Source organism: Triticum aestivum, chromosome 6D, assembly GCF_018294505.1.
Source record: "Triticum aestivum cultivar Chinese Spring chromosome 6D, IWGSC CS RefSeq v2.1, whole genome shotgun sequence".
NCBI classification, from domain to species: Eukaryota; Viridiplantae; Streptophyta; class Magnoliopsida; order Poales; family Poaceae; genus Triticum; species Triticum aestivum.
The window spans coordinates 318,522,605-318,545,766 of NC_057811.1; the positions used below are offsets into that span (position 1 = coordinate 318,522,605).

The 23,162-nt window shown below is 43.4% G+C and overlaps 1 protein-coding gene across 1 annotated transcript; it reads right to left on the minus strand.

Moving 5' to 3' along the window:
- Positions 1-975: 975 nt before the first annotated feature.
- Positions 976-8,563, minus strand: LOC123144865 (casein kinase 1). Its single transcript, XM_044564117.1, has 14 exons — positions 8,123-8,563; positions 7,971-8,011; positions 6,805-6,874; positions 6,550-6,698; positions 6,302-6,397; positions 5,428-5,498; positions 3,179-3,240; positions 2,833-2,896; positions 2,590-2,674; positions 2,358-2,484; positions 2,216-2,283; positions 2,070-2,130; positions 1,841-1,974; positions 976-1,620 (listed from the first exon to the last, which is right to left on the minus strand). Exons 1-14 carry the CDS (start codon positions 8,196-8,198, stop codon positions 1,324-1,326), a joined length of 1,401 nt encoding a protein of 466 aa, XP_044420052.1. The 5' UTR covers positions 8,199-8,563; the 3' UTR covers positions 976-1,323.
- Between the last annotated feature and the right edge of the window lie 14,599 nt (positions 8,564-23,162).

Sequence of the window (23,162 nt, forward strand, 5' to 3'; positions counted from 1 at the left end):
AAAACATTCCTTTTTTTTTTGAAAATAATGCATCTTGTCGTGGTCTATGCCAAAATGCCAAACATTGTCACCACTAATGTAACACACTTTTTGGGCATCTACAAGGCAGGGGCGCCTGTTTGGACGCCTAGACAATACAAGAATTAATTAAGGAAGTGGCAGCAGTGTAGGAGTATGTTTCCCCAATGCATTTGAACAATCATGTAACAGGTTTTTTTCTGCAAAAAGAGTTGAGGCGCCCGAGCCCGACGACAGAAGTGGCATCAACGCAAGCCAGAATCTCGAATCGGAAGGGGATTTGGGTGAAACGACCAGGATATCGAACCTAGTTCCTGCAATGTAGATCGCCTAAGGGCCTCTTGGATTCGCATGATTTCTAAAACATGGGAATATGAGAAACACGATGATAGTGTCGTGTCATCCTCAATACTCTTATGATTGCTTGACTGACTAAATTGCAGCTACTACCGTGTGGTAACCGCAAGTTAGCTGGAATACTGATCGATAGTAGGACCAAGGCTTGGTCTTTTATTTTATTTTACTCCCTCCGTTTCTAAATATTTGTCTTTCTAGGCATTTTAAATGGGCACAACATACGGATGTATGTAGACATATTTTAGAGTGTAGATTCACTCATCTTGCTCCATATGTAGTCATTTGTTGAAATCTTTAGAAAGACAAATATTTGGGAACGGAGGGAGTATTTTTGAGAGGGAGGGGGCTTTTACGGTTAGTTACAAAGCTGCGAGACACATGTCAAGGAACAGATGGCGGGCAATACAGAAATTGCCAGTAGGAAATAAGTTCAGTCTGAGGCATATTTGGCCATGTTTTTTGCACGAGTAAGGCTAGAAGAGCAACAACATAATGACTTCGGATTTTGCGAGTTCAATGATGCAAGGTACTAAAACCTAATAACAACTCATGCGTCAACACTTTCATGTACAGGTACAATAACCATAACAAACACATGAATAATTTTGAATGTCTGATAAACTGTTTTATTTGAATAGTGTTTCCACAAGTGTCTGATTCAACATTAACATCAATTGGGCCAGCACGGCCAATCCATGCAGCCGATCCAGGCCCATCAGAATGGTGTAAAACATTTTCTTTAACCATTCAAAATAACAGACATTGAAATAACAGTGCTCGATCATTCATGCCAAGATTCGATGAGCCGCCTTCGCTATATGCATTCCTCGGCATCTTGTGTAGCACAACATCATTTATCTTGCTGATCAGTGAGCATCATCTGGAGCTGAAAGAATCCAAGTGCCCACACTCATGACAGCAACTGACATCTTTTTACTCTTCAAACTTTTATTTCCTCCTGTCTGCACTAATTGTAAGGCGCTCAAATGTCCTTATAGTGGGATCATCATGGACATTTCTCGCAGTTTTCGACAGCGATGACGACCTGGCCTCGAGTCCAGTTGATTGGTGAAGCCTCTGAGTGGTTGATGGACGACTGCTGCCACTGCTGGTTGGGATTAGGTGGCTAGTGCGAGTGGGGTCACTGGGCTCTCCAGAACTTGGTCTGCTGCTTGACAGGAGAGCCTTCCTCGATGTGCTCCCATTCCGGGATGATGTAGGCCTTCTTTTATCCGAATCAGCAGCCTAGCATACATGGTAAAAACGTTGTAAGACTTTCAGTTATCCAATACATCCATATTGGTCCTCTAAAGCCATAGGTATGCCATTGTAAGTATAAGTGTCGACAATCAAATGCTGCTTTGTACAAACATGGCAAATTGCAATCGAAAGTGCGTGCATGGTCACCAAGCAGACATTGTGTTGAAATAAATCAAATATTAAACTAAAATTGAGCACTTCTAACCATCTTAGGTGCCAACAGTGTATCCAACAGAGTTCTGTGCTTCGTGTTTTCTCCATGATGGCCAGAACCGGAGCCAGTTCTTCTGGCAAACGTGTCCACTGAACCAGAGAGTCTATCAGGAACATCCTGTCTTGCTGTTAAACAAGAAGGAAACAAAAAGCAATTACACTCCCTGCATAGCTTATTTCTTGAATATAAACTTTCGCAAATGTGCATGCAACTGACAAACCTGCAATCCGTTCAGCCCGTTCTGCAGATGGCCCCACCAACCCAGCTGTCCTTCCACTTGGCTGACAGAGGAAAACAATGCTACACATTCAGTACAGTCAGGCTTGCACTCCTAAAAACAACTGGAAAGAGGAATGGAGGACATACTCGCAATCTGTTATTCTCTGCTACTTGCCTAGACACAGTCCAGTCAAATATATGATCAGACTGGTACCCTATAAGATCCATCAGACAGTGTATAAGATGTAGATGCATAGAAACTTCAAACTACTATATTTATTGATAGTACCTTCACGGATAAATAAATCTCGGAAGAGTTTCTTCAGATAGGAGTAATCTGGTTTATCTTCAAATCGCAAGGATCGGCAGTAATGGAAGTATGAAACGAACTCCGATGGATAAGATTTACAAAGGACCTATCCAAAATTGTGCAAATAGTGATACATAAGATTATATTACAAGTGAAAGATATACCAAACTTCTTTGTAGAATTGTTTGTCAACGAAACCACATTTAATTACCTCAACTGGAGTTAACATTTTCTTTTCACTAATTTTATCATACTTCTGTTTTTTCGTGCCAGCTTTCAGACCTTGCCAAGGAAGGCTGTGAGAGACAAGTTATATAGGTCAGTGAAATATATTCGACAACCAAAAAGGAATTTAAACCACTAGAAAAGTACTCCCTCCGTCCCATAATATAAGAGCATTTTTGACAAAAAACGCTCTTATATTATGGGAAGGAGGGAGTAATACATGTCCTACCTTCCTCTTATGAAGTACATCAGCACATAACCGAGAGATTCTAAATCATCTCTCCTGCTTTGTTCTGTAGAGAAAACCCATTAGTATAACATGTACCAGCAATCAGCGGAAGAGACATGCTTAATCACAGCTAGAAAATTAAGGCATTTCAGACATATTGGGGAGAATTTCATGATCAGGTGTACATTGTTGCTGACTAACTTTGTGATAACGGCAAAACTTAAGGTTTCAAAAGAACTATGCTTTGTTCAACAACTTTACAGAATACGCCTTGATCTTTGTTAATTGAACAAAGAAATCTATGCTGATGTCGACATAACGCATGTTCAGAAGTAGCAACACTCACCTACTCCAAGATGGGTATTTACACTAGCATAACGTGCTGTTCCTGTAAGATTTTTGTTCTCCCTATGGCAGCAAAGAAAAAAACATGTAAGATCCGTACATATCCAAATAAGTATGAAGATAGAATCATACACGAAAGAAATATCTCAATAGAGAAACTGCATATTTTATGGGGCCACGAACTAGCTCCCATGAACACTGGATGAACAATAAGCACGCAAAAAATGTTCCAAAAAAAAGGACACATGTACATGTTCATGTCTTTTCTGTGCATGTAGTTTCATGAAAAAAGACAGGTTTTGTGCCCAATGTTCCAAATAGACTCTTGTAAAAAGTTCCTATGTTTCACAATGCTCTGTTTTCCACCTGCAACCCTTCCTATTCCTGTGTTTTGGAATCCTGTGTTCCAAACTTGCCCTTAGCCTGCAGCCCTCCCCACACACAAGGCTCCAAGCTGCCGCGGCCCTGTCCGTCCATGGCAGCTCCCCTAGTCCCTTACAACGCCACGTTCTACATGGCGTCGCTCACCACGCACAGCAGCAGAGGTCACCATGCACCGCGGCGGCTGCTGTCACCAGGCGCTGCGTCAAGGCCGTGTCCTCCCACCGCCTTCCCACGGAGCTGTGTTGAGGCCGCCTATACTTTCCACGCGGCTGTGTAGAGCCACTGAGGACACCCGTTGCTTCTGCTTTGATCTACGAGTTAATTGTCTCCTGGTTTATAGCTGTGAATCAATCAACTTATTTAAGTTTGGCTCATGTCCGTAGCACACACTTTCAATGTTTCAAATTCAATGTAAATATTTTGTTTGTATCTTAGTGGTGAATGGATCTTCTCACAGTAGCACACGGATAATAGATACCTTTTCAATCTGATATATATGTGTCGGTGAGTTGATCTTGTCAAGCTACAAATTAACAAACGTGTGGTACGAATGGAATTTCTTTTGGATCTTGGATCGATCTGTACAAGCAGCGAACTTTCAATTGGGGGAGCAGGAACTTCGAGTTTTCGGGCTGGGCCTCTGGCTTCGGGTTTCTACACTGGGCCAGCCTCATGCTTGGTGAAAGTAAATTTTCAGGCCTCAAGCTTGGTTCCTGCATGCCAGGCTTTTTTGAAGCCCAACCCGGCTGGACGAATACCCAGATTTATTAGTGCACAACTGTGAAGAATTATGTGATGCCCATTATTACAAATTCCTCCAGTAGGATTGCTAGTGATATTTTGGTTTCAACGTTTCCCTTTGTCCTAGTACTGCTAATCAACTCAAATTTCAGGCATTACAAAGCACAATAGTGAAAATTTAGCTTTGAACCTAGACATTTAGTAGCCGATGTTGTACCACAGGTCGTGTGCCAAGCAAAGTTACATCACACTATGCCAAAAGCTGTTAACAATGTTGTCTTTCCTACTTATAAAGGTTGGAGTTGGTGGTGAGTTCACATGTGGGACCACACAAATAAACAAATGCTCTTCTACAACATGTGAGACTAGCAACCTTCCAAGGGACATCAATAAACAAATGTTACTTTTACTAGTTGTGAGACATCAATAAACAAATGTTACTTTTACTAGTTGTGAGACCAATCCCAAATAAACAAATACACTGCTACCCTAATGAAGTAATGTGAGAATAACACTCCTTGTAAAAACACAAATTATAAATGCAAGTATGCCACTCCAATTCAAAATCATGGTCCTGATTTTAGTTTCTCTGCCCAACCAATTATTTTGGTTCCATGTCATAGCAGAAGAGGGCAAAGGAATTACAATTCAACGCGGCGATAGATGTTGTCCTCCTACCTAATCCATGATTTGTGCATTCGACTTACTCACACCCATTCTCCTATGTTCCAAATTCAAAATGTTCTCTCACTATAAATCTTGCAAAGGACCAGCTATGGTCGCTTGAGACTCTTTAGCGACTGCAACATGATCTTTTATTATATTCACACTCTTTTTAATCATGAACCATGCAATAGCTGCAAGACACCATGATCTTTTGGAGACCTCCTAAGCCAGTGATAATTCCTTGTTTTTTATGGCTTCGTAGTTCATAGCAACGCACGAGCTTTGTGCTAGGATGAGCAAAACATCGAGCTTATGTGTCAGACTGAACAACGCGCAAATATGTTAAGGACCTCAAATGCAGGAAGGGTTTGTTTTTTTATAAGCTAGATTCTGTACTAGAAGTCTAGGACAATCTTCAGGACATTACGAGAATTCCTTTTAAACAACAGTTGCAGGTACCTGTATGGTATGTGCTTGTGAGTTTGGAGGTCCCGGTACTTCTTTGCAAGGCCATAGTCAATAACATAAACCTGTTACAGTAACTGCAATCAGTTTTCTAAGCAGATATCTCAGTTCACAGCAAAGATAAGTATCGAGATCACTCAAATAATGTGTTTGAAAGGGACATGCTCATTGCAGCAAACATCAGAACTTATTTGACTAACAAGAGAATATGGATATCTTTGTTCTAAAAGTATACACGAGCCACGAGCACTTATAGACAAAATGCAGAATGATCAGTACTTTTGTACCTTCAAGACTTGAACATTTATAATTAATGTCTTAAAATATTTAATCAACACTGACTAAGAACAGTCAATAATTAAATAGAGTGGTACAGCACCATTACAGTCATTATAATTATAATGCATGAACATCAGCTGAAACAGTTTCAAGGTGAATCTCTTGCTAAAACACAGGAATTTGGTTTATCACGCAATTGTTTATTTGCTGATGCAAAAGAGCTTGTACATTAGCCATTTTAGCCTCTCTTTATTTGGAGGGTTTTGAACTCAGGGGTGGAGACAGGACTGGGCAGCTAGGGCTTTAGCCCCAGGCAGTCCCAGAAGCCCATTTAAAAGCTAAAGGGTCATAGAGAGTATGATCAGGCTAGGCTAGCCACAAACTTGGCCCAGCCCTGGCGCTGCCCCTGTTGTTTGTGCTGCCAGGCTGCCAGCTGATAAACCTTTAGTCTTTAATGTATCGTATCAGAACCAGGCCAAAAACTAGAATCAGTACAGTTTCACAATGAATTATGCAACCAACAATTTCTAAAGTGAAGAAAAAATGATAAATCACTTGTACCAGTAAAAACGTTCATGATGGCACAAACCTGGCTTGCTTTACGGCCTAATCCCATAAGAAAGTTGTCTGGCTTTATATCACGATGAAGAAAGCCCCTCGAGTGCATGTACTCTACCCTAGCGATCTGTTTAAAAATAAAGGAATACATCAACTTGTCAGGATCAGACAAGTAAGAACTCAGAGATTTGAGTTTGCAGATAAAAGAATTCATTGGCATTCTGTAAGACAGGTGGCCAATATTAACAGCCAAAATGAAGTTATACAGTAAGCACTCACCATCTGATCAGCAAGCAGAAGTACTGTTTTAAGGGTAAATTTTCTGTTGCAATAGTTGAACAAGTCCTCCAGACTTGGACCAAGAAGATCAATGACCATGACATTGTACTCCCCATCCACTCCAAACCATTTCAGATGAGGAATCCCCACTGAAGTTTGAAATTGAACATTAAATCAAAATCATTAAAAAAAGGATGAAAAGCAAGCTCTTGTATTGATTCTCGTTCAGAAGGAAGTTACTGTATTGCTACTTACTCCCCCCTTGCAGAAGCATATATAGTTTTGACTCATAATGAAGCTGGGGATGCCTTGATTTGACAGATTCCTACCAAATATCGTGAGATGATAAGGACAGTCAGTTAGGATGTCCAGATGCTAGCAGTTGCACGGGCAGTAACCAGCTATAACACTCAAAATTCAAGCCCATGCAAAGTTATATGTTCAAGTTATAAAAAACTGTTATTATTTCAATATTACCTACACTTTCTCAGAGCATAGTTGTTGCTTCATCTATGCCCACAATCCAAGACATGCGGAGGTAGAAATTAAGCAATTAAGAAACCACAAATTTCATCAGGCTCTATAATAAAACACCAGCGTTTAGCAGACAGCAAGGGACCGTTGGCTCATTTTCTAAGAAAACAACTAACGGTGTTTATGAAGATGTTACTTCCACGGAGAATTCTACTAAACAACTGCACATTGTACTGAAATAACTGAACGGCAGAAAGTATAGAATCGCATGTTCAGAGCATGGTTCTTCGGAGATGAGTTTTTGCTGCGAAAAAGTCCAACAGGTGTGGTGAAGTGTTATAACTTATAAGTTTCGCTGAACATGGGGTTTTGCTCAATTCACTCTTCCTTGAAAGATTGAACTAGATAGATGGATTTAAACTACCATCGAGCCAAAGATTTACTTGAAAAGGATAGTGTTTCTTTTGTTAACTATTACTTGATGTAACAGTACTGTTGTCATTCCTGACTCGTAGAATGTTGAAAGAGTACACAACATGCTAAGAATGTTGTATGGTGTTCGTATGTGTCTGCCCTCCTGTAACCCACACAAAGGTGTACAAACATACTTAAATGAACAGATAATAAAAATTGAACTTCCAACTGGGAGCAGCAAACACTTTGTCCCGTTTCTAGTTCCCTAGTTCTGCGTATCTCTAATAGATCAGTTTGCCTGTAGCGAACGAACCTATAGTGTTCAGAAATCCTGGACTCCTCGTTGCAAGTTGCTACTCATATGAAAAGAGCATGATACTAAATAAGATGTCCAAAACATTTCTGATTAGTGATGCACCATAATGTATTCACAAATTACATACATATAAAAGTTAACACCAGATGAAAACATGCATATGCATATTAACAAAGGAAAAGGTTTACAACAGAATCAGTTTTTTTTCATCACATACCAACTTGATAGCCACCTCCTCGCTGCTCTGTATGTTCACGCCTGCAACCAAATTAATCACCCTTGTAAAAAATAAGCTAACAAGATATGAAGCTTGGCAACACGAACGGACAGAAACAGATGAGAGATCTAAGAACACCACGAGGACCGTACCAAGATACAGCTCCCCGAAAGATCCGCTCCCAATCTTCCTACCCAGCTTAAACTTCCCCCCGATCACATGCTCCATCTTTGCAACCCCGCAAGAGATTCAGCAACGGCTGCGCCTAAAATCGCCCCTTGACCTAATCACATTGCCCGGAAGCCGCGAGATTTGAGCCCAGAACACCCAAGAACGGGATCCCGGATCTCCCGAGCCAAGACTGCGCGCCCGGGACCGCCTGAGATGGAGCCGCAGATCGAGTTGGCGCTGATCGGAAGCGAATCGGGATACTCCTCGGGGTGGGATTCGGGGACTAGGGATTGCTTCTCTGAATATTTTTGGGATTTTCGTGGGGGTTGGGATCGGGGGACGAGTTAATGGAGGGATGGATGGGGGGGAAGCGGAAAATGTGGGAAACGGACGGGGACCGTACAACGGATGGAAGGAGAGAACGAGGGATAGGGCGGTACTAGGGCTACGCTTTTCTTCTTTCTTTCTTTCCTTTTATTTATGGTTTCCAGTTTCCCGTTCTTTGGTTCATCTCTTTTGCTTTATCTCCGGTTTTTGTTGCTTGTGTTTCTTTCTAAAAAAAGTTCTCCTACTTGTACTCTTGCTGCCTGCCAAGTAGGGTTACTTTCTCAAGAAATGGAGCTTTTTTTTTGCGAAAAAATTAGATCTATTATAAGTTACTTTCTCAAGAAATAGAGTTTTTGTTTTAGTCCATATAAGACCTGCCAAAATGTGTGATCACTAAACCCACTAGCTAATTGTCTGAGCGTTGCCTTATTTCAGATGTAAAAAGAGAACGTAAGAAAATATATAATCACCATAAAAATACTTTATGTTACGTAAAATTACAAACGTAAAAACATAGTATAAAATATACATAAAATGCAATTTTTCTGGTCTTATAACCTATATATTTGTTTTGTTATGCCAAATTTTACATAGTGAATCAATATGAATGTAATATTGTATTTGAAATGTAATTTATTTATGAAAGGATCGTAAGATTATCTCGGGTGAAGAATGACTTATTCTGCACCCTGGATGATGAATAGTATTACTATTTTAGAATATATACCGATGTATTGTCGACTCAGTTTATTTACTGTTAAATAATTCCTCCTCCGCCATCAACCTGTCTCTTTCTTTGAAAAACAAAGACTTCACTAACCTTGAAGAAATAGACCCGGTGCAAAGAGGGAATAGTGGGAAGATGGACGTGTGTGTGGATTCTAGCGAGTCGGTTTTCTTGCGTGCTAAGCATGAGATGGAGGCGAACGAAGATTGAGCGAAATGGGAACGTTATGTATTTTTTAGATAGTGTTGATGATGTTGATAGATTGGTTTGTCGTGTATGGTAGTGAATCGACTGGTTTGCTAGAGACGTTTTTTATTGATAATTGATTTATTTTTATGACGATGGATCTCCTACGGAGACACGAGGGTGTGTCCTAGAAAAAAAAGGAGATGTGATTGAATCAACACTTACCAAACTAGATGGGTTGCGGTCAGTAACAGAAAATAGAGAATCATATGAAGATCCTTCGATCGGTGGGGCCCTAGGGGGACGGACGATATACGAAGTCCTCTTTAGTAATACTAGAGATTAAGATGCACTTCTTGGACAACTGCTAGGGGCATCCATATTATCAAGCTACTGTGACGAAGGAACGAAAAAAAAGCTAGCGATTAGGCCACCTGCATGTTCGACTGCTTGTTGCCATCAGGTCACGCCCTTTGTATGGAAGCTTGATGTTGGATCAAAAGGACGGGTCTAGAAGGGGGTGAATAGACACTAACATGGCAAAAGGCGCAATTTTTAATTTCCATGATACTTAGGCAGATTTTACCACAAGTTAAGTGGCAAAGCAATACAACCTACACATACATATCTAGAACATGGGCAGCGGAAAGTAAATGACATGCAAGTGCAAGAAAGTAGAGGGGTAAAGTTTGGAGAAGATCAAACGCAATAAAGACGCGGTGATTTTTCTCGTGGTACCGATAAGTGGTTGTCGTGGTGAAATCACGGCAGATGCCATGAGATGGCTAAAAGTGGGGGGCTATGTGAGGACGCTAGTGGGTTCCGGAGGCAAGGTCGGCACGCGCGAGTGTGAGACACAAGATGTACCCAGGTTCGGGGCCCTCCGGAGAGGTAACACCCCTAGTCCTGCCGAAATGGGATGATATGCACAAGGGCTACAATGGTGCTCTTGGAGTTGTATGGTGGAGCAGGAAGAAGGAGCTAGCTCTCCATTCTTGCCACTCGTGGGTGTGTGTGTGTTCTAATTAGGTGAAACGAAGGAAAACCCTCTGCATGGAGGGCTCCTGGGGGTCTTATAGGCCGACCCCATGGATACAATGGTAAAGTTACATGGGCGCGGGGCCCTGCTGTCATCGTCCGAAGCTTGGCGCGGATCCTGCCGGCCGCGCGTTACTGTGGCACGCCTCGCCCCGCGTCACGGAGTGGTTGACTTTGTGGAGCTATAGTGGCGAGCCGCGCTGACGCCGGTCACCGCGATCAGCGGACACGGCTGCACTATAGCCGCGCTCTCCCAACGTGGGTGTGGTCTTGTCGTATGGATGGATGGGACGGTCGCTAACCCGCCGCCGGCCGGCCGTGTTCCCACATCCAGTCGACCCGCATCGGAAAGCCGGCCAAAGGACCAGCCGGACTGAAGGGCGCCAACCGGCCCGATGTTTTGAAAAGGTACTTCTGCTTGATCCGGGTCCTGGTGCCTACCCTGGGGTCATCCCCCCGAGAGCAGTCTCTGAAGCTGTAAAGGTTCGCTGGCTTCAAGCGGGGGGGCTTTGCAGCTTACCCCCCCCCCACACACACACACAAGAGAAGCCGGTTGGCGATGAAGCTCATGGCCCCGGCTGGGTCGCGACGCCCGGCCGGATCGAAGAGTGTAAGGGCCAGCCGGCCAAGCTGGCGTGATAATTCGTGCACGCCACGGTCTGAAGGGGCGCCACGTGCGGCCCAACGGCGGGCGAGGCCCTGCCAGGCCACGCGCGCGACGGGACGCGACGACGGGCTGGGCCCCGCCCGGCCGCACACAGGATTTATTGTGGCAACGCCCATCGATTGGACTTCTCAATGTAGTTATTACGCTCGTGCAATGCGCCCACACGCTGCACGGGAGTGGGGATCATGGGCACAAACGATCCCACTCCCCCCACGTGAAAGTGCAACTAATACCCGGGTGGTGTTGGTAATTCATAACAACATATAACTCATTGAACTAATATCCATTCAAGATAAATATTTCAGGATGTTCAATGATTGGCATGACTTGGACTAGAGATGTGGACCCCTCAAAATGCTAAGGATAAAGACTGGCAAAAGCTCAAGACTCTTCATCTTTATTTTAGTGCTCCAGGATCACATTGAGTCAATAGGAAAGCCAATACTATTAAAAGGGGATGAGGTGTTGCTTAATGGTCTACTTGCTCAAATGCTTAGTGATATTGCTCCAAAACCCTTGGCCACTTTCTCTATCCAAATATGTCCAAAACCTAAACTCCAACTCGGCCCCACCGATTATTTCTATCCGGAGCCACCGAGTTCATATGACCACTGCCAGAAACCCTAACAGTTCGGTCTCACCGATATGGATCTCGGTCTCACCGAGATGGGGCTGGCGACTCAAATTTCCCAGGAGGCGGCTCATCGGGTAACTATCACAACCGGGGTTATCAAGGCTTGGGCGGCTCAGGGTCTGGATATCAGGGTTTGGCAATCATGGTGGCAGTCAACATTCCGCCCGAGGCGCCAATCAACATCAGAGCAACCAGACAGGTTATCAGAGCAATACTAAGCAGTTAAAAAGTGGGTAGTATCACGTCTTCACCACTAGTACCTGCAAGCGGAAACATGATGTTAATCTGGTTGAGCCTGCGGTTCCTCGATATTTGAATTGGTCAGAACAACCGGTCACTTGGAGCAGGGCTGATCACCCGGCATGGGTTGATAACCCCGATGGCCTGGCTTTAGTGGCGGCGCCTCAAGTTGATGGGTATAAGATCACGAAGGTACTGATGGATGGAGGAAGCAGTATCAACATCTTATACTATGACACCTTCAGACGTATGAACTTATCTGAGAAGCAACTCTCACGTTCTTCAACTACTTTTCACGGGATTGTCCCCGGAAAATATGCCTACCCCATCGGGCAGATCAAGCTAGAGGTTGTGTTTGGCGATGAGTATAACTACATAACGGAGTTTCTGACATTTGAGGTGGTCAAGATCAAGATCCCTTATCATACTTTGTTTGGAGCCTTGTTATGTGTATCTCAAGCTCAAGATGCATGGGCCGAAGGGAACTATCACGATCAAGGGGGACAGAAAAATTGCTCGTGAGTGTATAGAAGGGGACGCGGCTTATGCTGAGTCGGTCTGCGTAGGGGATCAGTTGAAGTTCTACACATCCAATGTTGACCCGGCTGACATGACGTCTCTGAAGAAGCCCACCACAAAGTCTGGCCCACCCCTCAAGTTCAAGTCGGCCGAAGACACAAAGCAGGTTGATTTTATCCCAGTGACTCATCTCAGTAGTTCACTATTGGGACTGGCATGGATCCCAAATAGGAAAGCATGCTCATCGAGTTCATCCGTGAGAATCAGGACATCTTTGCATGGAAACCTTCTGACATGCCTGGTGTACTCAGAGAATTCGTTGAGCACCACCTTAACGTTGATCCTAAGATGAAACCAGTCCGGCAGTACCTCCGTCGTTTTAACAAGGAGAGGCGCAAGGCTATTGGGAAATAAGTGGCCCGGCTCCTAGCTACCGGGTTCATCGTGGAAGTATTCCATCCTGAGCGGCTGGCCAATCCAGTACTTGTTCTAAAGAAGAACGGTACCTGGCTTATGTGTGTTGATTATACAGATCTCAACAAGGCTTGTCCGAAAGACCCGTTTGCCCCCCCCCCCCCCGCGCATTGATCAGATCGTCGATTCCACTATTGGCTGTGAGAGTTTATGTTTCCTGGATGCTTACTCCGGCTATCATCATATTAAGATGGCCGTTGAGGACTAGGAGAAGACGGCTTTCATCACACCTTTTGGGGCTTTCTACTATATTTCGATGCCTTTCAGGCTTAAGAGTGCAGGGGCGACTTACCAGCGTTTCATGCAAAGTTGCTTTCACAATCAGATTGGGCACAATTTTCATGCTTATGTTGACGATATCGTCGTCAAGTCTCGTAAGAAGGAAACTTTGCTGGATGACCTCAAGGTGACCTTTAACAACCTTCGGCGGTACAAGATGATGCTTAACCCAACCAAGTGTGTCTTTGGAGTACCAACAGGAAAGTTATTGGGTTTTCTGGTGTCTGAAAGAGGTATCGAAGCTAATCCAGAGAAAATCAAGGCAGTAACCTCCCTTGCCAAGCCGGCCAACATCAATGATGTTCAGCGTATGGCGGGTCGTATAACTGCTTTGAACCGGTTTATAAGAGACCTCGGTGAGAAGGCAATCTCTCTGTATAAGATGTTGAAAAAGACTGACAACTTCGTATGGAGTGATGTCGCGGATAAAGCTTTTGGAGCCCTCAAGAAGCAGTTGGCTGAGCCGCCTATCTTAGCCGCCCCTATCGATAAAGAGCCTATACTCCCGTACATTGCTGCTAATAATAAAGCGATAAGTGTTGCAGTTGTCATGGAGCGCAAGGAGGCAGGGAAAGAATATCATGTTCAACGGGCAGTCAACTATATCAGCGAAGTCTTGACAGAGTCCAAACAGAAATATCTACATTGGCGGAATTATTCGGGGTCTTCATGGCGAGTCGTAAGATGAAGCATTATTTTTTGGAACACCCAATAAATGTGGTTAGCTCTACCCCGTTGGGCGACATCAACCAAAACAGGGAGGCCACATGAAGGATTGCTAAGTGGGTCATCGAGCTTGGGCCACATCATTTGAAATATGTGCCCCGAACAACCATCAAGTCCCAAGCACTGGTGGATTTCATCAACGGTTGGACTGAACTTCAAGTCCCGAAGAGAAGCCAAACAAAAATTATTGGACAATTCACTTTGATGGTTCCAGACAGTTGGAGGGCTCAGGGGCTGGAGTTATATTATCTTCCCCAGCAGGTGATACATTTTGTTACGTCCTGAGGATAATGTTTCCCTGTACTAACAATGCAGCTGAGTATGAAGCTCTCCTCTATGGTCTCTGTCGTGGTTTTGTCATGGCAGATGTCCTAGTGTTAGGACTTAGTCGTGAGGCCATTGCAACTAGGTAGTAGCTTAAACGGGGTTGATCGGAATCGAGAGACGCGAGTTTTTACCTAGGTTCGTGTTGGGGAACGTAGCATGCAATTTCAAAAAAATTCCTACGCTCACGCAAGATCTATCTAGGACATGCATAGCAACGAGAGGGGGAGAGTGTGTCCACGTACCCTCGTAGACCTAAAGCGAAAGCGTTTGACAACGCGGTTGATGTAGTCGAACTTCTTCTCGTTCCGACCGATCAAGCACCGAACGTACGGCACCTCCGAGTTCTGCACACGTTCAGCTCGATGACGCCCCTTGAACTCTTGATCCAACAAATGTCGAGGGAGAGTTTCGTCAGCACAACGGCGTGGTGACGGTGATGGTGAAGTGATCCGCGCAGGGCTTCGCCTAAGCACTACGTGAATATGACCGGAGGCGTAAACTGTGGAGGGGGGCGCCGCACACGGCTAACAATGTTTGTTGTGTGTTCTAGTGGTGTCCCCCTTCATATATATAGGTTGGAGGGGAGGAGAGGTGATGTGGCCATTGGAGATTCTTTGGCTGCGAAGCAGAATCGAGAACATGTTAGTGATAAAGTGGTGTTTGTGCCGCAGAAGAAGAATGACAAAGGGATACTAGGAATTGCACCGTGTGCTCAATCTGCTAGCATAAATTGTTGTGGCGAAATCCCTATCAAGTTAGTAGTGCCAGAGGAGGTGAAACCAAATTTTCGTACGCCAAGCTGGGTGATGATCGGTGCAATTCTAATCCAAGTGCCATCACACATCTGAAGGCTATTTGGAAAGGATGTGCACATAGTCCTTATTTCCTACGTAGTCATATTAGTAGTTGCATTGTCAAGTGGAGTACTAGTTCGTTTTATAATCCTACAGGTGATCAATGTGGACGAATATTTTATTACTTAATCTGTAAGTAGTTCAAATCAGAGATAGAGTCCGTTAGAATCTAAAGTTAGAACTATGAGTCGGTTTGGTCTATACGTACATCTCGCCTATATAATGGGCTGGCTTCGGCCGTGTACAGAGATTAGTTTTGGAGCAGTCAAATAAAGAAACCAGAAAACGCCTTGTGTCAGGGGCACCAACGTGATGAGTTTTTGTGATCCATGACAAGGGATTCGTCGCTGCTACGTCGAGATTGACCTGGTGTTAATTTTTTGACGCAAGCCCTTTTCTTTCGGTTTCTTCTCTCTAGTAAGATCCGAAGGCTTCTTCTTCTGCTACTAATTATCTTCAACTACTGTTGCTATCGTTCGTTGTGTTTCATCTAGTACCGTGAAAGATCGGGCTATCCCTCGCACAATTTAGCATCTTGCTAGTTTGTGCCTATCAAGTGGTATCAGAGCTAAGGTTGTTCACGGTACTGTGTTGATCAAGATGTCAACCTCGATCAACAAGGGTGATGAGGTTGCCGCTGATTCTGAGGAAATAGTACGTCCAGTGTATGCGGATGATATTCCGCAAAATATTCGGGATGGTTTTGACCACACATGCAACTACATCAAGCAATGTCATGATGCGCTCGACAAAAGGATAGATGTCCTGATCACTCGGTTTGATGGTTTGGCGGACATCATCAATATGCCAGCGACGAATTTTGCCCCACCACAGACTGCTCCAGCGGCTCCACTGCATTATGCACCACCTGCTCACGACGGACATGCCGGCGTGCATGATCGCCGTTTGGCGGCACAACCTCATGCTGGAGATGATGGTCTCGATGACGGCGTTGACCAGGTGGGGTACGCGCCACGACCATGACACTATGAGCCTCGTCCTGAAACTTCTGTTCGTGGCGAAGTGCATGACCGAGTTGGTCAGGCTGTGCGTGTGCCTGTGGATGATGGAATTGGGCGCATAAAAATTTCAATCCCTTCATTCTCCGGCAAGTGCGAACCAGAAGGCTATTTAGAGTGGGAGATGCGTGTGGATCAAATTTTTTATGCCCATCATTATAGCGAGGAGAAGAAATTTCAACTTGCTGGCATTGAGTTTACCGGTTACGCGGTAATATGGTGGAATCAAATTTGTCGTTCAAGACATCGCCCGACGACTTGGCGAGGGATGAAAGAGTTCATGAGGCGACGTTTTGTTCCTGAGAATTATAAAAGAGATATGTACAACAAGTTGCAGCGACTCTCTCAAGGTAATATGAGTGTTGATGAATATTACAAGGAGATCGAATTGCTTATGATACGTACAGGGACAACGGAGGATCCGGAGGCGACCATGGCACGTTTCTTTAACGGGCTAAATATAGAGGTGCAGGATCGTGTTGAGATGGTGGTCTACTACAACATGCAAGATCTTGTGCACCAAGCTGTGCGTGCGGAACAACAGATTAAGTGGCGCCAAGTCAGCACAGTTCCCAGTAACAGTTTGAACACATGGCGATGCTCGCATCATAAGAATGAGGATGTCGGTCCTAGCTCGAGGGCGACATCATCAAATCGCTCTCATGATTCCGTGCAAAAGGATGCCTCAAAATTAGGACCGTCGATGGTTCATTCTAGTGCACAGTTGACCGGACGCACTAGTGACATAGAGTGTTTCAAGTGTGGAGGAAGGGGGCATATGAAGCGTGAATGTCCTAATGAGAAAAAAGTGTTGCTCACGAGAGATGGCTATGCATCCGCTAGTGATGAAGAGGCAGTTTCTGACACTTCTAGTGAAAAATCTAAGGATGCTGAAAATGTGGTTGCGAGTTTTGAAGCTGCTGAATCATATCCTTCACTAATGGTGCAACGAGTACAAGAGGATCGCATTGAGAATAAGGGACAGCGTTGGAATATGTTTCAGACTCGGTGCAAAGTCAATAACACCAATTGTAAGTTGATTATAGATGGAGGAAGCTACACCAACGCGGTCAACAAGGGATTGGTGAAAGCTTTGGGGTTACCTACATGGAAGCACCCTCAGCCACACCGTGTTGAGTGGATGTATCATACAGGGAAGTTGAAGGTTACTCATAAGGTCCGTGTGAATTTTTCTGTTGGAGATTATACCGATATGGTGATTTGTGATGTTTTGCCAATGGATGCGTGCCATATATTGTTAGGAAGACCATGGCAATATGATCATGGAGCCACACATGACGGAAGGTCCAACACTTATTCATTTTGGAATAAAGGAAAACGATATGTGTTGCAACCAATGTTTGCCAATGCTATCAAGGTGGATGCTATCATTTCAAATCCGAACAAGGTTCATGGACCTACCACAAAACCGAGGACGGCTTCATTTCAAGAGGGAGGGGATGATGTGGCCATTGGAGATTCTTTGGCTGCGAAGCAGAATCGAGAACATGTCAGTAATAAAGTGGTGTTTGTGCCGGAGAAGAAGAATGATAAAGGGATACTGGGAATTGCATGTGTGCTCAATCTGCTAGCACAAATTGTTGTGGCAAAATCCCTGTCAAGTTAGTAGTGCCAGAGGAGGTCAAACCAAATTTTCGTACGCCAAACTGGGTGATGACCGGTGCAATTCTAATCCAAGTGCCATCACACATCTGAAGGCTATTTGGGAAGGATGTGCACATAGTCCTTATTTCCTATGTAGTCATATTAGTAGTTGCGTTGTAAAGTGGAGTACTAGTTCGTTTTATAATCCTACAGGTGATCAATGTGGCCGAATATTTTATTAGTTAATCTGTAATTAGTTCAAATCAGAGATAGAGTCTGTTAGAATCTAAAGTTAGAACTATGAGTCGGTTTGGTCTATACGTACGTCTCGCCTATATAATGGGCTGGCTTCAGCCGTGTACAGAGATTAGTTTCGGAGCAGTCAAATAAAGAAACCAGAAAACGCCTTGTGTCAGGGGACCAACGTGATGAGTTTTTGCGATCCATGACAAGGGATTCGTCGCTGCTACGTCGAGATTGACCTGGTGTTAATTTTTTGACGCAAGCCCTTTTCTTTCGGTTTCTTCTCTCTAGTAAGATCCGAAGGCTTCTTCTTCTGCTACTAATTATCTTCAACTACTGCTGCTATCGTTCATCGTGTTTCATCTAGTACCGTGAAAGATCGGACTGTCCCTCGCACAATCTAGCATCTCGCTAGTTTGTGCCTATCAAGAGGCAGCCAAGGGGGCGCCCCAAGTAGGAGGAATCCTATTTGGGGTCCTCCCAATTCGGCCTCCCCCCTTTCCTATTCCTATTCAGAGTAGGAAGGGAAGAGGGGGAAGGGGAAATCCTATTCCTTTTTTCCTTTCCTCCTTTCCCTATTCTACTCCAATTTGGCCAACCCATATGGGAGGGGCACACCAGCCCCTTAGGGGCTGGTCTGTCCCCCTCTTGACCCATTAAGGCCCATGTAGTTGCCGGGGGGATGCCCGGAACCCCTTCCGGTGACCCGATATGCACCTGGTACCCCCGGAACACTTTTGGTGTCCGAATATCATCGTCCAATATATGAATCTTTGTCCCTCGACCATTTTGAGACTCCTTGTCATGTTTGTGATCTCATCCGGGACTCCGAACAACATTCGGTCACCAAATCACATAACTCATATAATATAAAATCGTCATCGAACGTTAAGCCTGCGAACCCTACGGGTTCGAGAACTATGTAGACATGACCGAGACACCTCTCCGGTCAATAACCAAGAACGGAACCTGGATGCTCATATTGGTTCCCACATATTCTACGAAGATCTTTATCGGTCATACCGTAATGACAACATACGTTATTCCCTTTGTCATCGGTATGTTACTTGCCCGAGATTCGATCGTCGGTATCTTCATACCTAGTTCAATCTCATTACCGGCAAGTCTCTTTACTCATTCCGTAATGCATCATCCCGTAACTAACTCATTAGTCACATTGCTTGCAAGGCTTATTATGATGTGCATTACCGAGAGGGCCCAGAGATACCTCTCCGATACTCGGAGTGACAAATCCTAACCTCGATCTATGCCAACCCAACAAACACCTTCGGAGATACCTGTAGAGCATCTTTATAATCACCCAGTTACGTTGTGATGTTTGATAGCACACAAGGTATTCCTCTGGTATTCGGGAGTTGCATAATCTCATAGTCAAAGGAATATGTATAAGTCATGAAGAAAGCAATAGCAATAAAACTTAACGATAATTATGCTAAGCTAACATATGGGTCTTGTCCATCACATCATTCTCCTAATGATGTGATCCCATTCATCAAATGACAACACATGTCTATGGTTAGGAAACTTAACCATCTTTGATTAATGAGCTAGTCTAGTAGAGGCTTACTAGGGACATTGTGTTTTTGTCTATGTATCCACACATGTATCAAGTTTCCGGTTAATACAATTCTAGCATGAATAATAAACATTTATCATGATATAAGGAAATATAAATAACAATTTTATTATTGCCTCTAGGGCATATTTCCTTCAATCTCCCACTTGCACTAGAGTCAATAATCTAGTTCACATCGCCATGTGATTAACACCAATAGTTCACATCTTTATGTGATTAACACCCATAGTTCACATCGCCATGTGACCAACACCCAAAGGGTTTACTAGAGTTAATAATCTAGTTCACATCGCTATGTGATTAACACCCAAAGAGTACTAAGGTGTGATCATGTTTTGCTTGTGAGAGAAGTTTAGTCAACGGGTCTGCCACATTCAGATCCGTATGTATTTTGCAAATTTCTATGTCTACAATGCTCTCCATGGAGCTACTCTAGCTAATTGCTCCCACTTTCAATATGTATCCAGATTGAGACTCAGAGTCATCTGGATCGTTGTAAAAGCTTGCATCGACATAACTCTTTACGACAAACTCTTTATCACCTCCATAACCGAGAAATATTTTCTTAGTCCTCTAAGGATAATTTTGACCGCTGTCCAGTGGTCTACTCATGGATCACTGTTGTACCCCCTTACCAAACTCATGGAAAAGTACACAATAGGTCTGGTACACAGCATGGCATATCGTATAGAACCTATGGCTGAGGCATAGGCAATGACTTTCATTCTCTCTCTATCTGCTGTCGTGGTCGGGCTTTGAGTCTTACTCAACTTCAAACCTTGTAATACAATCAAGAACCATTTCTTTAACTGATCCATTTTGAATTTTCTTCAAAATCTTTTCAAGGTATGTGTTTTGTGAAAGTTCTATTAAGCGTCTTGGTCTATCCCTATAGATCTTGATGCCCAATATATAAGTAGCTTCACCGAGGTCTTTCATCAAAAAACTCTTATTAAGTATCCTTTTATGCTATCCAGAAATTTTATATCATTTCCAATTAACAATATGTCATCCACATATAATATTAGAAATGCTACAGAGCTCCCACTCACTTTCTTGTAAATACAAGCTTCTCCGAAAGTCTGTATAAAACCATATGCTTTGATCACACGATCAAAGCGTATCTTCCAACTTCGAGATGCTTGCACCAGTCCATAAATGGATCGCTGTAGTTTGCACACTTTCTTAGCACCTTTAGGATCGACAAAACCTTTTTGGTTGCATCATATACAACTCTTCTTCAAGAAATCCATTAAGGAATGCAGTTTTGACATCCATTTGCCAGATTTCATAAAATGTGGCAATTGCTAACATGATTCGGACAGACTTAAGTATCGCTAAAAATCTCATCGTATCCAACACCTTGAACTTGTCGAAAACCTTTTGCGACAAGTCGAGCTTTGTAGGTAGTAACACTACCATCAACGTCCGGCTTCCTCTTGAAGATCCATTTATTCTCAATGGCTTGCCGATCATCGGGCAAGTCCACCAAAGTCCACACTTTGTTCTCATACATGGATCCTATCTCAGATTTCTTGGCCTCAAGCCTTTTATCGGAATCTGGGCTCATCATCGCTTCCTCATAGTTCGTAGGTTTGTCATGGTCTAGTAACATGACTTCCAGAATAGGATTACCGTACCACTCTGGTGCGGAACTTGCTCTGGTTGACCTACGAGGTTCGGTAGTAACTTGATTTGAAGTTTCATGAGCATTATCATTAGCTTCCTCTCTAATTGGTGTAGGCATCACGGGAACAGTTACCTCATCAAGTTCTACTTTCCTCCCACTCACTTCTTTCGAGAGAAACTTCTTCTCTAGAAAGGATCCATTCTTAGCAACAAAGATCTTGCCTTTCGGATCTGTGATAGAAGGTGTACCCAACAGTTTCTTTTGGGTATCCTATGAAGATGCACTTCTCTGATTTGGGTTCGAGCTTATCAGGCTGAAGCTTTTTCACATAAGAATCGCAACCCCAAACTTTAAGAAACGACAGCTTATGTTTCTTATCAAACCACAGTTCATACGGTGTCGTCTCAACGGATTTAGACGGTGCCCTATTTAATGTGAATGCAGCTGTCTCTAATGCATAACCCCAAAACGATAGTGGTAAATCGGTAAGAGACATCATAGATCATACCATATCTAATAAAGTACGGTTACGACGTTCGGACATACCATTACGTTATGGTGTTCCAGGTGGCGTGAGTTGTGAAACTATTCCACATTGTTTTTAAATGAAGGCCAAACTCGTAACTCAAATATTCGCCTCCGCGATCAGATCGTAGAAACTTTATTTTCTTGTTACGATGATTCTCTACTTCACTCTGAAATTCTTTGAACTTTTCAAATGTTTTAGACTTGTGTTTCATTAAGTAGATATACCCATATCTGCTCAAATCATCTGTGAAGGTCAGAAAATAACGATACCCGCCGCGAGCCTCAATACTCATCGGACCGCATACATCGGCATGTATTATTTCCAATAAGTCAGTGGCTCGCTCCATTGTTCCGGAGAACGGAGTTTTAGTCATCTTGCCCACGAGGCATGGTTCGCAAGCATCAAATGATTCATAATCAAGTGATTCCAAAAGCCCATCTGCATGGAGTTTCTTCATGTGCTTTACACCAATATGACCTAAACGGCAGTGCCACAAATATGTTGCACTATCATTATCAACTTTGCATCTTTTGGCATCAATATTATGAATATGTGTATCATTATGATCGAGATTCAATAAACCATTTACATTGGGTGTATGACCATAGAAGGTTTTATTCATATAAACAGAACAACAATTATTCTCTGACTTAAATGAATAACCGTATTGCAATAAACATGATCTAATCATATCAATGCTCAACACAAACACCAAATAACTTTTATTTAGGTTCAACACTAATCCCGAAGGTAGAGGGAGTTTGTGATGGTGATCGTATCAACCTTGGAATTACTTCCAACACACATCATCACCTCGTCCTTAACTAGTCTTTGTTTATTTTGCAACTCCTATTTCGAGTTACTACTCTTAGCAACTGAACCAGTATCAAATACCGAGCGGTTGCTATAAACACTAGTAAAGTACACATCAATAACATGTATATAAAAATATACCTTTGTTCACTTTGCCATCCTTCTTATCCGCCAAGTATCTGGGGCCGTTCCACTTCCAGTGACCATTTCCTTTGCAGTAGAAGCACTAAGTTTCAGGCTTGGGTCTAGCTTTGGGCTTCTTCACGGTGTGGAAACTTGCTTGCCATTCTTCTTGAAGTTCCCTTTCTTTCCCTTGCCCTTTTTCTTGAAACTAGTGGTCTTGTTAACCATCAACACTTGATGCTATTTCTTGATTTCTACCTTCGCCGATTTCAGCATCGCGAAGAGCTTGGGAATCGTTTTTGTTTATCCCTTGCATATTATAGTTCATCACGAAGTTCTAGTAACTTGGTGATAGTGACTAGAGAATTCTGTCAATCACTATCTTATCTGGAAGATTAACTCCCACTTGATTCAAACGATTGTAGTACCCAGACATTCTGAGCACATGCTCACTAGCTGAGCTA